Source organism: Megalops cyprinoides, chromosome 1, assembly GCF_013368585.1.
Source record: "Megalops cyprinoides isolate fMegCyp1 chromosome 1, fMegCyp1.pri, whole genome shotgun sequence".
In the NCBI taxonomy this organism is placed as follows: Eukaryota; Metazoa; Chordata; class Actinopteri; order Elopiformes; family Megalopidae; genus Megalops; species Megalops cyprinoides.
Window position 1 is genome coordinate 47,493,101 of NC_050583.1, and position 14,835 is coordinate 47,507,935.

General features: G+C 41.8%; 2 protein-coding genes across 2 annotated transcripts; both read right to left on the bottom strand.

Moving 5' to 3' along the window:
• Nucleotides 1-171: 171 nt before the first annotated feature.
• Nucleotides 172-4,647, bottom strand: LOC118779902 (epithelial cell adhesion molecule-like). The gene is made up of 9 exons (XM_036532227.1): nucleotides 4,539-4,647; nucleotides 3,919-4,020; nucleotides 3,220-3,481; nucleotides 2,588-2,653; nucleotides 2,435-2,498; nucleotides 1,996-2,094; nucleotides 1,667-1,864; nucleotides 1,310-1,354; nucleotides 172-621 (listed from the first exon to the last, which is right to left on the bottom strand). The coding sequence occupies exons 1-9, from the start codon at nucleotides 4,594-4,596 to the stop codon at nucleotides 583-585; spliced, it is 933 nt and encodes a 310-aa protein (XP_036388120.1). The 5' UTR covers nucleotides 4,597-4,647; the 3' UTR covers nucleotides 172-582.
• A 4,048-nt stretch (nucleotides 4,648-8,695) lies between these two features.
• Nucleotides 8,696-14,688, bottom strand: LOC118788999 (zinc-binding protein A33-like). Its single transcript, XM_036545304.1, has 6 exons — nucleotides 14,281-14,688; nucleotides 13,664-13,759; nucleotides 13,094-13,324; nucleotides 11,968-11,990; nucleotides 11,763-11,881; nucleotides 8,696-9,258 (listed from the first exon to the last, which is right to left on the bottom strand). Exons 1-6 carry the CDS (start codon nucleotides 14,686-14,688, stop codon nucleotides 8,696-8,698), a joined length of 1,440 nt encoding a protein of 479 aa, XP_036401197.1.
• Nucleotides 14,689-14,835: the final 147 nt, after the last annotated feature.

Here is a 14,835-nt window from a genome sequence, read left to right on the forward strand (position 1 = left end):
AGTTTATATAACGTCACAGAGGTTCTTTCTGGAAGAACAGGTGACCCGAACTGAGTTAAACAAATATTTCTGAATTTCATCCTACTGGCAGGACTGACATATCAACCAGTGAAAATGGTTAAAATAAAACTGACATTTGGCAACTGCCATTGAGCAGACACACAGAACAGGTTTAAATTTAGACATTTTATTACAAACCATTTAAATCAATACACAAAGAAGCAAAGATGGACACCATTCTATCTAAAATACATGTAAAAAAAAAAGATTAAAACAATTAATGGCAAATGCATTAAAAAAGGACATCACTTCTTGGTTTTGTAACTAGTGCATTATCTCACAAACCAGTTCAAGAAAGTCTTCAGCTCATAAATAGTTTGGGAATGCCACAGTACATTGGAAAATGCGTTGCAGCAAGGTGGTAAGCCCACAAGTTGCACCCGCATTAAAGAAAAATAATGCTTTCATCTGCTGGTTGCACAGGTTTTGTGAATGAGTGACACGGGTGTTCGCGGTCCATCGCGACAGTTCCTCCTTCAGCTCATACCAGGAAACGGACTCGAGTTCCAGCAGCATCAGGATTCAAGAGAGAGACTGTTGGATCTCGTCCAGCTCCCTGACCTGTAAGGCAGAAGGGACAATGTTAACAGTCCATAAAAGGCCCCACAGAGATCCTTCTGAGAAATTCCCTGTTCCTCCTCACTTAAGGCATATGAATCAGTGGAGCCTGAAGTAAAGTAAGCATTATGGACCATGTCAGAGTGAAAATTAACTTCAAGGAAATATTGGGTGAAAACATCAGATACTTACTAAAATTAATGGCACTTAAAGCTTGGTACAGCCAGCCAAGCACCCCACCCCCCCACCCCTCTTGGGTTTCATTTTCTCAGAACCATCCTAGGGACCAACAGTCATTCCAGGGGTTTAAACCTTGAAATTATACCACTGTACTACTCAACTCCATTTAAAACTGGAATGACTGTTCTGTCTCACACCCAAAGGACAGCTGTTCCAGTTCTCATACAGGTCAGTGGTCCAGTGGCCTGAAGGTTTAAACCCCTGCTAACTGACTTTAGACAGCATGGGTAGCATCAATGGTGTCATGTTTGGACTTCCATTTCTTTCCCCCAAAGAGGGTCTCTTCTCACCCAAAAAAAACACAAACTGCACATCAATTTGCCATTGACTGCTGGATGACAACTTTGGTTTGTCTGAGTCTGTGAACCTATATTTTGAACCCTATACCATTAGCCAGGTTATAATCATAATCATCTTCATAGGGTCTTTCCCAAAGTGTAACTGAACTCACCTGTGTCTTCTCGTACTTGGCACGTTCCCGTCTCCTGGCGAGGTACTGGAAAAGGAGGGGGGGGGGGGGGAGAGAATCTTCAGTTACAGAATGTTTGTTTAACCTACCACTGCCTGAACACTTATTAACTTAGAACCTGCAGCAAATTCCTCAGTCTCAGCAGGTTAAAAAAAGTTTCAACAGGAAGTTGCACCAAGACTCATCATTGTAACAGAAACCATGAGGTCTCAGTAATCACAAGGTCATTGAGGTCTTGAGCCTTTCTGCTTCTCACTAGGACAAAACATGAACTTTTTCAAACATTTCTGTCCCACAAGGAATGTGTGTGCAGGATCTAACTGCAGTTAAGTTACTCACCAGAACCACCAACCCTGCAACAACTGCAAGGATGACCACAACGATGACGGCAATCACACCCCCGGTCAGTCTCTGCATGGTGAAGGTGGGGGCCTTCTCATCCACATAATAGACCAGGATGTTCTCAAACTGCAGCTTCTGGCCAGCAACACTGGGTTCAAACTTCAGCTCTTCTTTGAAGAGGGGCAGGACCTTGACCTACAAATGGCAGGAGAAGGGAAATAATGACTTGTGGCCTTCCTCAGTTTCAATTAGAGGAGTCAATCCCTTCTGCTTGTTAGATCTCATTCCCATCAACCTCCACTCCCAAAATTCACATGCACACTTACATCCTTCTCCATGTAGTAGGCCATGCGGGACAGGTCCTCCTTCCTGTCACCGATGTCTTTCTTAACGTCCACCACAATAAGACGCGCATTCTTGTCATACTGAAAAAGGACACAAATTCACATTCAAATGATGGCCTGGTTGTCAGCCCCAGTGATGGAGCTGTGCGGTCTCAAAGCCCTGACAAGGCTGTTCCAGAGGACAGATTCACAGCCCATTCCAAGTCCTCTCCTGTGCACCACCCCAAATAATTCAAAGGCACAACACAGCCCTCCAACCCTGACAACACACGATTCAGGTTCCCAAGGCATCTCCACAAGGCTCTGACCTCACTGTTGTAGGCAGCATTTGTCTCCGTGTCAGTAATTACAGCAACTTTCCTCAAGGATCCTCAAGTGCTAGGTATAAACCCTGCCCACCCATAAAGGCAAAAATGCTAACCTGAATGTCACTCACGAACTTCTTATCCAGCTGGTAGCGTTGCTGAATGGCATCGGCAATGGCACTGCACAAACAGGGGGGAAAAAAGGTAAATAAACGAAGCCTTTCCTTTGCAAAGATTCAGGGACAGATTAAATGATTAAAATAACCCACCTCTTCAGCTGAGCAGGATCCACATCGGCTGATGTCTCCTTGTGCTTCAGTTCCAAACGCACCCAGCTGCGGGGGTGAGTGAAAAGCATTAAAGATGGTGTACAGACCAAGTCCCTGGTGCACTAGTCCCTTTTCACCCTGATAGCCCAGACTCTTTTACCATGTGGCAACTAACAGTTTACTTATTAAGCCTTCAAAAGAGCCATCTTAGCCTCAGTAAGGACAAGACCAAATATTCCATTACTTTCCTCAACATCCTGCTAAGGATACCAAGATTACTTGTGTAAAAAAAGTATCAAATGCATTGATATTAATTCTTCTGTCAGAGTGAAAGCATGTGTTTTAACAATTTACACAGAAATAAACTGAGCTTTAATGCTGGGGGGGATTCCAATTCTTCAATCTCAGGAGCCACTTAATATTCAAGCAACAAATGAATGGAAATGCTCCTCCCCCCACCCCCCAAAGGGCAGCAGCAATGCCTCACCAGGCAAGAGTCCCAGAAAGGCAAAACGCCTCCTCGACTGCTGAACTCAGCCCTGGCTTTTGAGCGCACGGCCCTCTGGTTTGTGGGACCTCAGCTCTACATTACTGCGCCCCATTACTGCCGAGTGGATCGGGGTTTCACTCACTGCGTCTCCACCAACTCCTCGCACTTCAGGTTCTTGTCGCCCTTGTCCGTGCGCCGCACCCCGGCGCTGTTGACGCACCAGCACTCCTCCGTGCCGTTGCACTGCTTGGCCTTGAACAGGCCATTGGACTCGCACTCGGGGTCGTAGATGCCGTCGTTGTCCACGAAGGCCGTCTCCACCGGCTTGCCACCAATGGTGCGGGTGGACAGACCCTTCCGGGCGCGGTACATCTCCGCCTTCATCAGGAAGCACTTGGGGATCACTGCGGAGAGAGGAAGCGCCACCGTAAGTGCCACGCTGACGCCAAAACTGACCTGTTTCTAACACTACTCCATGTTTAGTAAAGATAGTGTATAAGGAGCAGCTTTAGCTTATGCTGCTGGGGTCCAGTACACTGAACCCGACTTCTTACGAACAACAGAACAAAACATGAGGCTCAAGCTGAATGTGATATTGGACGCGTGTGTTTTGGTTACAGTGAAACAGGCCCACCTTTCCTCATGAAGCACCACTGTAGCGGTGTCACTGAATCCAGACAGTGACAATACTGTGACCCCACAAAATAAATAAATATGAATTAAAAAAAAAAAAAAATATATATATATATATATATATATATATATATATATATATATATATATATATATATATATATATATATATATATATATATATATATATATATATATATATACTTACAGGCAGAGCAGTTCAGAGGTTGTTTTTCACCATTGCCGACCAGAAGGAAACACTCGCATGGGGTCCCGTCGCACGTGGCCCACTTCATAGACTCACACTTGCCTATAGAATGAAGACACGTTATGCCGTTAAATAAGCAAATTTGGTAGAAGTCGCCCATTCCTGAGGAACGAAGCAGCGTAAGCGGCGCAGGTACTGCGGTGTTATTGTTTAGAGGGGAAGAGCCCAGGGGACTTCAATGGCGCACTCGGGTGTTTTTGGGCGTTGGTCGGTTTAAGACTGAACCAGGTACACATCCGGGAATATATCAAGCATTCCATTTACAGTGGACATGCGAAATCCACACCGGGGAGTTATGCGTTTTAAATGCATTCAAACAAGTAATTCGAAATAAATCTAACAGCCAAAATTTGTTGCGCCAACATACACCAGGTGTGGCTGCAAACGGTGTATTAGTAAGAGTTCCCGTAGGCTATTAAAATTATTTGAATGTCAAATTCAAAGCAATTACATAAACGAGGTCTCCAAATAGCTTAACCTTTAAGCGACACGTTCAAGGACAAAAACGAATAATTTACATAAAGGATTCAAAAGAATAAATGGAATACCAAAATACTCACACTGAGCCGATGCGCCCACTGCAAAAGCCACGACCAGCAGCACGACCAACGACTTCATGCTTAAATTGGAAAAATGTACTCCGATTCGGAAAATGTCCGAGATAGGCTTTGTGACACAAAGTTCAGAGATTCACCGAGGGAAAGACCTTCCGCGGACAGGCGCCTTATTCTTCTCACAGGTGCGCTCTTCCTCTGTTCAACCGGTTTTGGCGAAACTAAAGACTTGACCTGTATCCTTGCGCAAAGAACACCAAAGGAGGGAGCTGCGTTTCACGTTACGCTCCGGAAATACACTCAATAAGAAAGGATCGGAATAAGAATCCCTTAAAAGATCCAAAAGACCTAAGTTTGAAGACTATATTCCAGTTACAGCAGTTGAAAATCGGAGCCTTTTCGGCGGAGTATTCCTTCAGTCTTGCGAGACTGATTGCGGGGCTCCAGTGGCTTCTTCCAACATATATATGTACCTGGTGCGTGACGTCAGGCCGCTGGACGAAACTTAAGGTGTGTCATTACCTCAACCTAAACCTAAACCGCCCCTAGCGTCAGGAAGGAAAGCGATGGTATGGGGTGCGGCTGGAACCTGAATGGTAATGTATGTGGTATTAGATTTGTTGCAAAACAGCACCTGCCGAAAACGGGTAAATTTCCGATAGAAACTATTACTCACGTTGAGACCTTTTCAGGTGTTCCGCTCAGGTTAGACGGCGGTATGGTGAAAGCCCCGAAGTAAACAGCTCCAAAACTGAACTTTTGTAAATGAATAGACTAGATTCACAACCTAATAACGTAATGTTTTTGCCCGACATCACCGTCCCAGGACGGCCTCCCTCTCAGTTTTTCTAAACCTAAAGGCGATGTTGTTCTGTTCTACGCAGTTACTAAATGCGAGGATAAATCGGGTCATGTTTGGGTCACCAGAGCAAAAGTATATCTTGTCTTTGGACGGTAGCCTGCTGGTAAGAGCCAACAGCAGAGAGTTATCTCCCCAATGCCCAGCTGAATCAATTCCTGGCTCTCAGTATTCACAGACCTGGGATATGGCCCAAAATCTACTCTACTCTACTTGTCTATAAGTTGGTATTCAGTTCTGTGGTGTGCCATAGAGGTCAGGAGAAGAGCTTGTTACCCAAAGGTTGCCAGTTTGATTCCCAGGTTGGCTGCTGCTGTTGTAACCTTAGGCAAGGTACCTAACCTCACACTAAATATCCAGCTGTATAAATGGACATTCATATCAATAAACAATAAAATATATAGATATATAAATAACAATAAAACTTTGAGATTTGTAGATTGTTGGTTATGTTGCTGAGCTGGATTGCTGGTGAATACACAAACTATTCACACGATAAAGCCCAACTTTAGTTCATGCGATTGTATTACTCCTATCACAGCTTTTTCCCTGGCCTGAGAGGAGGATTCTGGGAAATGTTATTATTGATTGATTTCCTTGCTATATGAGTATCAGTATAAAACCTTATTTGATTTGCCTAAACATGTCTGTTGTTGTTTGGTTTAAAATTTAAGCTCTGTTTGAGTTAAATCAGCTGTCATGTTGCTGGCTCACTTTGAGGTTTCTTGGCCATTCACCAGAATCTGCTCTATGGAGAAATCTTGTTTGCAGAGTTAACATGAACAACAAATAACAATGGAATGGTTGATTTACCAATGAAAAGTTAGGCAGAACAGAAATTTTCCTAACACAGGCTGGATGCCAGAGGGGTCAAAGTCTTTGATGTTGAATATATATTATAGTAAAGATATAGTATGTCTTGAATATAAGTGCATCTAGGACACTCATGCTTTTTTACTTAACATAACATTTACTCAGTTAATGATCTGAGGGCCGTTTACCTAGAGAAAATGTTATGTTTACATTACATTTACATTTATTCATTTAGCAGACGCTTTTATCCAAAGCGACGTACATAGGTTACAGTTCTTTACAATGTTATCCATTTATACAGCTGGATATTTACTGAGGCAATTGTGGGTTAAGTACCTTGCCCAAGGCTACAGCAGCAGTGTCCCAGCGGGGATTGAACCAGCAACCTTTCGGTTACGAGTCCTGTTCCTTAACCACTATGCTACACTGCCGTGTGTCTGTCACACACGCTTTTGAAACCAAGTTTTGCCCACGTTCCAAAATGAACATTTCATCAGAGCAAAAAGATGGTATTGGTAGTCAAGTTAATTGAAAGATCTTATCTTTTTTGACAGTTTTGAACAGAAAGTATCATGTTTCTCATCTAGAAGATATGCATTGCCTTACTAGTGAAGTGGCAGTAATGCAATTATTTTCTTAATGTAGTGAATTGTGACATGAAATAAAATGCAATCCCTTTATTTGTGAGTCTGTGTTTTAAGGTATGACACATTTTATACATGGGTTTGGGGGTCACTACAGCACACAGAAAATTGCCAATGGGATTTTCTGTAAGATCTGAAAACTGTTCAGAAGTTTTGCAATGTGCAGATTGTGTGTATAACTGGATAATTTCCTACGGGAGAGTGGCGCGCATACTGAGCCATCTGGTTGGGAGGGTCTCTGCATCTCAGATTTTGTCAAACATAAGTTTACCTTTGTTATCTTATCAGGGACTGCTATTGTTTGTATATGTGATAAAGTGAATGGTTATGACATGCAATAAAACACCTGCGGGTTGAAAATGTTGGCTGCCACTCTTTCTGTATGTCCCACACGCACTAGTCATTATGCTTGTCTGTAAGCCACTTGAGGTGTGGAGGGGATACTGCATGCCATGTTGACCGATCTGTGTTCAATGTCTCTGTTATCCTTTTTCTCATGTGAACTGTGTGTGGGCGGAGTCTGTATAAATGAAATGGTAAACTGGTCTGGCTGCTGTGAGTCTCAAGAACTGAAACACAGGGCTAAATTACTGCATCTTAGTTTTTCTTGTGTGCTGTGTTTGTGGGGTAGACTGGAGTGAAATGTGTGGAAAACAATGGTTTCCATCCCTTCTGTAGACCATCAAACCCACATTCTGCATGCATAAGTGTTTGCTCAAGTTAAGTTGCTCAAAACTAAAATTAAACTAATGCAGGGACCCTACTATTATCATACAACTGCGCAAGGAGCAAAAAAAAAACTCTTACGGTGGCATCAGAATTGGCTCAGAGTCCATGGGTGGATATCAGTCAGTAAACACTGTAAACGTTGACTTTGTTGTTTGGAGAAACTGGAATATAGGGCACATTGTTAAAATATTGTGTATGTCACATTTGTGGGAGGAAATGAAGGAAATGGAATGATTATCATTAATGTGATGGGAAAAAGGAACGAGGCTGGGAAATCGTCCTTTGCTGTTCAGCAGTAATCATGTTTTATTGCATGTCAGTGGAAACCAGGTATCACAGAGCATCTCTAAATCAAAGCTGACTTGAAACTTGAAGCATGAAAACATAGTCTCACCCCCAGTTTAAAAGTAACTCTACTTTTAGATGCCAAGTGTTTCCAGTAGCCGAGTGTTTTAAACAACAATTACCTTCTGATCACTCAGAGGTAAGGCAAAAACCAAACCTGTGGCTGCTCCTGAAGGTGGTGTGTAAAAGGTCTGTAGAGCCCCCTACTGGCGGGACATCACAAGCACTACCTACCTAGCGCATCAGTGCAGAGCAGCAGTTGAGGATTTATTTTCTCAATAATGACTAACTTCAGCAACTTTCTCAATGATCACAAGACGAAAAAATTATTAAGTATCAGAATAGGAGTTCAGGTTCTCCCAGGATAGGTGTATTACAGTAAATGGGCTGGGAACACAGAGATGTTAATGTTTCTGAAATGACCTATCAGCAGGGAGGTACAGGGTGGAATAATTCCTGAGACACCCCTGCATCTGCACAGTAAAATGTGATGAAACACGGCAGCGTGCTGTGAATCAAACTATTGAGTACTCATGATATTGATACATTACAAGCTTAGAATCTGGTTTATGAATCCAGCCAGGCAGGACTGCACTCTGACAGAAAGCTAAAATATATATCAAAATAGCAGAGGAGCGGCTGGAATTGCAAATCTTAGAGCAAAAAATGTTTGATTACATATTGTTAATGGTCAAAATATAAATTCACCAAAAAGGAAAAAGAAGATTTTCAACTTTATCATATAACCCTATGTCCATCTGTTACGGACATGTTTACTGGGATGACATCACTGTTACAGACACCCTCTCTGGGCAGATCTGCAGGGCCCCAGGGTTACTGCCATCACTGTTTATATAAAGAGAGAAATAGGGGTAGAGTCTCTCAGTAAATGTGTCTTTAAAGGTGTGGATGTGTGACATGTCACTGGGGTCATAGAAGGACACCTTCCCTCTGTCGTAGTCCAGCTGCACTCTGATCCTCTGGGGTTTCCTCTTCAGTTTGAGTCGTTTTTTATTTGAGGTGCAAGCGTAATACTCGTCACCATTCCACATTGTTACAACCCAGAATCCTCTCTGTGGGCTATATGTAATCAGTCCCTTCCTGTTGATGGACTCTTTTGCCACTCCTAAATCCCAAGCAGGTTTACTCCCAATATCCACCTCCCAGCTGTGTTTTCCTGAGGTAAACCCCTCAGAGCCCAACACTCCGACATGGAGATCAAACCTCTTTGGGTTGTCAGGAAGCTGCTGCACTGTATCGGTGTCTCTCACCCTGGTCATATCCTTCGACAGAGAAAGATAGGGATGTGCAGTGTTGGGGTCCAGAGTCACAGGAGCTGAAGGAAAAAAGGAAAAATATTCATAACGTAGAAAAACAGTTGATGTAAAGTGTCCACATGTCTCTTAAGGCACGCTACATAAAAAAGTAATCAGAAGACCTGCTGGCTCAAGGTGTAATATTTACAACGATATCAATACTCTAATGCAGTTTTTTAGGGACCTTTTCAAAGCAGAATCTTGATTTGTATTGCTGTAACCAAACTATTGACTGTAACCAAACTATAATGGGTATGGCCGAAAGAGTTTAGTACACAAAGATAACTGATGAGGTTTTACATTTTGCTTTGAAATTATATTTGGGGATTCTTTGTGTTCTGTTAAAGTTAGAGCACCACAGTTCAGCCCATAGGACACTGTTATGCAGTAGTAACTACCACTGTAAGAAATAAAGGTCTAGTACAGAAGGGGTGTTGAACTGGAAACAGAATCAATGAATATGGCAACAGACCACATGCAGAATGTAAGTGCTCAAGGCATTGTTTAATAAATGTGCTCCCTAATGTAAACAGCAAACCAGCAGTGAGTCTCACATCACTACAGACCCTGCTGAACTTGAAGGGAGCTGACAACCTAGTGCTTTCTCTCCATTTAAATATACCCTACAGCTTGTTCATAGGTGATGCCCCCAAGTGGATTTCATTATTATTTTATCCAGAAGTGTACTGTTAGTTTATAGGTATCTGCTCAGTCCTCCCTAGAGTTGGCTTGAATTCAAACAGTTTTCATAACATCCACTAGGGGGTGCTGCTCTAAAATAGTATGGGGGGAGTTGGTCTGTGGGTGAAGCATCTGCCAATTTACTGTATAAATGTAAATAAATACATGTATGTGTGTTTCTGTATGTGTGAGTATTCACAATTTTCTGGTAACTTGTCATTTTGTTTGCATGTTTATGTCAAAATTGCTTTAGCAATATTGTACTTTTGTGTGGTCATGCCAGTAAAGCTTGTTTGAATTTGAACTTGAATGAGACTTCTAACTGATGTCTGTCTTTCTTTTTTCCTTCTTTTACCAGTTAAATTAAAGGAAACATGCAAGAACATTATAACAATCAAAAGGCAAACATAGCAGTTTTAGAAAAGTAGCAAGATTGTTCATATGAATGTGATTGTTGTTCATCTATGTTTTAGTTTGACTGAAAGGCATACGTTTGCTTGTGTGTAAACCTACAGTCGAAGCTAGGTGGCTAAGATATTCCTGTTGATGTTAATGCAACTAAAATGGCTGCCAGTGCAAATATGTAGTTCCTTGCTGAATTGTATTTTTAAAATTGTCATTAACAATCTATAAGTGGCTATAATGCAATAGTTTATCCATGGTTAAACATGAAATATAATATTTCTAGAGATTAAATATTGTTTGTTTCCAATAACTAGCTAGCAAACGCTGTCTTGTTGCTAGGCAACTACTTCAGAGGCAGTACAAGGACCATTAACCAATGCTAAATTTCGCTATTAGTAAGCAATAATTTCGTTCTGTTTGAATAAGTAACTCCACACATCATTAACTTATTTTCTAAATGGCTGTCAGTGTGCTACAGTCTAGAACTGCTGGTTTGTAGTATATTTTAATATGGTTTCACTAGCATTATAGGTTATAGTTATAGGTTGCAATGTAACATTATTAGGTAGCTACAAACTACTATGTATTGGGGAAAATACAGCACATATGAATATAGTAAACAGAGACTTGGGTATATCATATGAAGTAAATGAGTGCATAACAATGTAGAATGTATGTATGAGACTGGACAAAGGTATGAGACTATTGTTATGTTCATTTTATTGTTTTTAGTGAATCATTCGAGTTTTAACTGACATTCTACTGTCTGCTTTCCCCCCTCTTATTCCTGTTAAACTACAGGTGACAGAATAGCACACAACAGCAAAAACTTCATCCAAGAGACACAGCCATGCAAGGTATCTACTGTTTGTGTTATGATTCTGAATTTCCACGGAGCTGAGACCAGGACAGTGTTCCAAACCACAACATTATTGTCATTTAGCACATAGTTTTATCCAAAGCGACCTTACATAGGTCACAATGTTATGCATTTATAAAGCTGAATATTTACTTATGCAAATGTGGGTTAAATACCTTGCTCAAGGGAACAACAGCAGCGCCCCAGCAGGAAATCAAACCAGGAACCTTTTGGTTGTGAGCCCTGCTCCTTACCATTATGCCACACTGCTGTCCACGTTAAGGAGAAGAGAGGAGCTAAAAGCTTAAACTCTGAGACACACTTATATAATAAGCATCATATTGCATGACTCTTAACTCTCAAGCAGGGTGTTATAGAGGGGGTGCAAAGGTTGCTTGCTGGAGCCAGGAACTGAACTTTTGTCTCCCATGCAACACTGGTGATGTTTAGTCATCGGTAAAAGAGTTCTTAGCAAAGCTGGACCACTATGTACAACTACAAATCTTTTCATAGAGACTGAAACCTGAGATATGTGATCAATAAACATTATGATTTTCACCCGTCTCCCCCAGTACTCACTGTACTGCACCATCCCCAGCATCTTCTCCCAGACTCTGAACTTCAGATTGCCCAGGTGTTTGGCCACATCTATCAGCGCCCCTGAAAGCAGCTGTGGATCCTGCAGTGTGCACTGGGCTCTGTAATGACAAGCAGGAGTCACTCATGCTGTGGGGTTTGAAGTGACTTAAACAGGCAAGAGAAAGACAGGTGAAAGTCTACATACCTTTCTTTGCTGTTCTTGTAGCTCTGAAAAATAGAATAACAACAGAATGATGAAAATCTATCTGTGAAAAAGGAAAAAAAAACAGTTGTCTAATGTTATCCAGCTTGGATAAATAGGGGATATAGTAGGTTCCTAAAATGCTTTTGCCATTAACCTAGCTAAACTAGAGACAAAAAAATGTATGGTGGACAGGGACAAAAACATTATTGATGTAAAAACTAATAGCAGTCAGGACAGTGGAGACATGGTCCACTTCAGTCTGAAAACCCAACTTTTTCTTAGCTGTCCTCTGAGGCCATTTAGTGGGTGCCTGTGGGTGAAAATTTAATTACGACCATTTAGCAGACACTCTTATCCAGAGCGACTTCCAGCACAAGAGAACAGAAGTGTATCCATTCAAGTTAAATGAGCAACAGTGTCATACCAGGCTAACAACACTCCCAGACCAGTGAGTGTGAGCACAACACCATTCAACACTATCACAAATTAACTTGTGCAACCTGGCTAGACAGCCTAGACACTAAGGGAAGCCAAATACACACAAACTATTCCATTCAAGCAACACCACAATTTAACTCATGCTAGCCTGAAACAAGAGAGCGTAGAAACTAAGTACATACACAGTACTATGCATCACACAGTCACTAGATCACAGTATGACACATCACGAATTACAGACAGCCACAGTGGTGACATAGCTACATTGTAACTACATTATACTTACTCTACTTAGACTGGACGCCAGGTCTCTGGATTGCCTCGGAAATAAATAACATCACAGTAGAGCTAGCATGCTAAGTTCAAGGAAGGAAGCAACGAGGATCCTCATTTAAAAATGAAGGAGAGAGAGGAGGGCTGAATAGAAGTGCAATGTGAGGAAATTATTGAGCTGTGATGAGAGGCTGAAGGTCAAATGAATACATCTGCAGACATTAAGAATGAAAAATGCAATGACTCACATGCAAAGTAATAATATACACCTCAGAAACTGGCTGAAAACTGGCTGTGAACTGCTTTATGCTCCCATCTCTGTGTCTGTGTCTGTGTCACAGTGACAAACATGTCAACATGACTAGAATCAGTCAGTGTATAAACACAGAGCACTGCAGCTAAATCAGGCTCTTACCTGTAAGAAGGAGATGTCGTCAGAGTCCATGGTCTTCTCTATAGCTTTGATTTCATCTAAAAGTTTGCAAACATGTCTTGCAATATTTTCTATCTTCTCCTTCATCATCTGACTCTTCAGCTCCTCTTCCTCCCTCAGTGCAGCTAGTCTGGCCTCCTCTTCATCTCGCAGGAACTGGTGGAGCTTCTCAAACTCTGCCTTTAATTGCCTCTCTGTATGCAGGGCCTGACTCTGCAATTCAAAAACATAATTTATTTTAAAAAAAGGAATTCCCAATATGTTTCCCTAGTTTTCTCACCAATTTGGAATGCCTAATTGTATTGTGTGTGTGTGTGTGTGTGTTCTACATCAACAACGCCGACTGTCAAGGCAAGACTGGCAAGACGTTCTCCTCCTACTGATTGTGCCGTTTTATGCAGGTACCAGGACTGACCAGCAGAGGTCACTATTTAGCTACAAGACAAGGAAGTGTGTCCTGCTGTACACATTCTCTTGTTGCGGGTAGAATGGTAAAGACAGTGGAGCCCAGAGCTTTAATGCCTGGAAAATCATATAAACTGATCTGCTCACCTGGATGTGCTTTGCTGTTTTCTCACACTCCTGCTGAACTTCAGTGAATCTCTTCAGCTTTTCCTTAGCAGGATTCAGGGCAGTCTTGAGTTCCTCCTAGAATCACATACAGTACATCATATGGAATCATATGAAGGAATTTTCAGTTATGAGAAAATTTGAATACATTTCTCTGCATCTTTATCAAAGGATCTGTATATTTACATTTTCTATTAGTATTTAATATATGCATATATAGCAGTCAATAAATCCATAGCCTAATGAGTTTCACAAAGTCAATAAATCCATTATGAGTTTCACAAAACGTCCTTAATGTGACCATAATTCTGTTGTCATGTGAGAGTGTCATGTTACCACAGTGTTCAAAATTGCTCCAGATGCAGAACGTTAAGTTCAATTCACTTACTCCTGTAATGAAGTTGCAATTCCTGCATACCCTGCTAGCCTAACAGGCTTCACTGGTTGATCACTGTATTTCCTCATTGTGGCTCTGTTGGTACTTGTTGGTCCCAGTTCTCTGCCAGGACCCACTGTTTGTTCATACCCATATTTGCTTTTATTACATTGTATGTTTGAAAATGTCAAATAGTTGGTGGCTGATATCTTAAGCAGAATACCTTCAGGTGCGGTACAGCCTCCCTCACTGGACAGAGCTGGTGGTTTTTGTGATCTTTTGAAGTCTGACACACGACACAGACAGCCGATTGGTCCTCCTCACAGAAGATCAGCAGTTTCTCTCCATGGAGACTGCAGATATTGTCACTCTTCTCTGGAGCTTCACTCTCAGTCTTCTGCTTTAAGAATGCCTCCACAACGTTTCTTAAAACCAGGTTTGCAGGGGGGTCTTCCACAGAAGACTTTCTCTTGCAGATGGGACACTCCTGAGAGTTCTTCTCTTTCCAGCACTGTTGCAGACAGACTCTACAGAAGCTGTGGCTGCATTTCAGGACAACAGGGTCATTGAAGGTGTCGAAACACACAGAACAGTAGAGCTCTTCTTCTATAAAGGAACCTTTAGATGCCATTTTTCAGACCCTGATTCACACTCTGCTTCTCTCAGGTAGATCTCCAGAATCTCTCTCATACTTTCACTTTTCTCAGAGTTAACAGACAGAGAGAAGGCGTGTTCATTTAGCACAGGGGGAGGATATTTGTTCAGTGATGGACAGAGA

Coding starts and splice junctions, on each gene's coding strand:
- LOC118779902 (XM_036532227.1), bottom strand. CDS start 4,596: ATGAAGTCGTTGGTCGTGCTGCTGGTCGTGGCTTTTGCAGTGGGCGCA. Junction 2,654..3,219: donor GAGGAGTTGGTGGAGACGCA/GTGAGTGAAACC, acceptor TCACCCCCGCAG/CTGGGTGCGTTTGGAACTGA. Junction 1,355..1,666: donor TTGCAGGGTTGGTGGTTCTG/GTGAGTAACTTA, acceptor CTCCTTTTCCAG/TACCTCGCCAGGAGACGGGA.
- LOC118788999 (XM_036545304.1), bottom strand. CDS start 14,688: ATGGCATCTAAAGGTTCCTTTATAGAAGAAGAGCTCTACTGTTCTGTG. Junction 13,760..14,280: donor AGGCTGTACCGCACCTGAAG/GTATTCTGCTTA, acceptor ATGTGATTCTAG/GAGGAACTCAAGACTGCCCT. Junction 13,325..13,663: donor AAACAGCAAAGCACATCCAG/GTGAGCAGATCA, acceptor TTTGAATTGCAG/AGTCAGGCCCTGCATACAGA.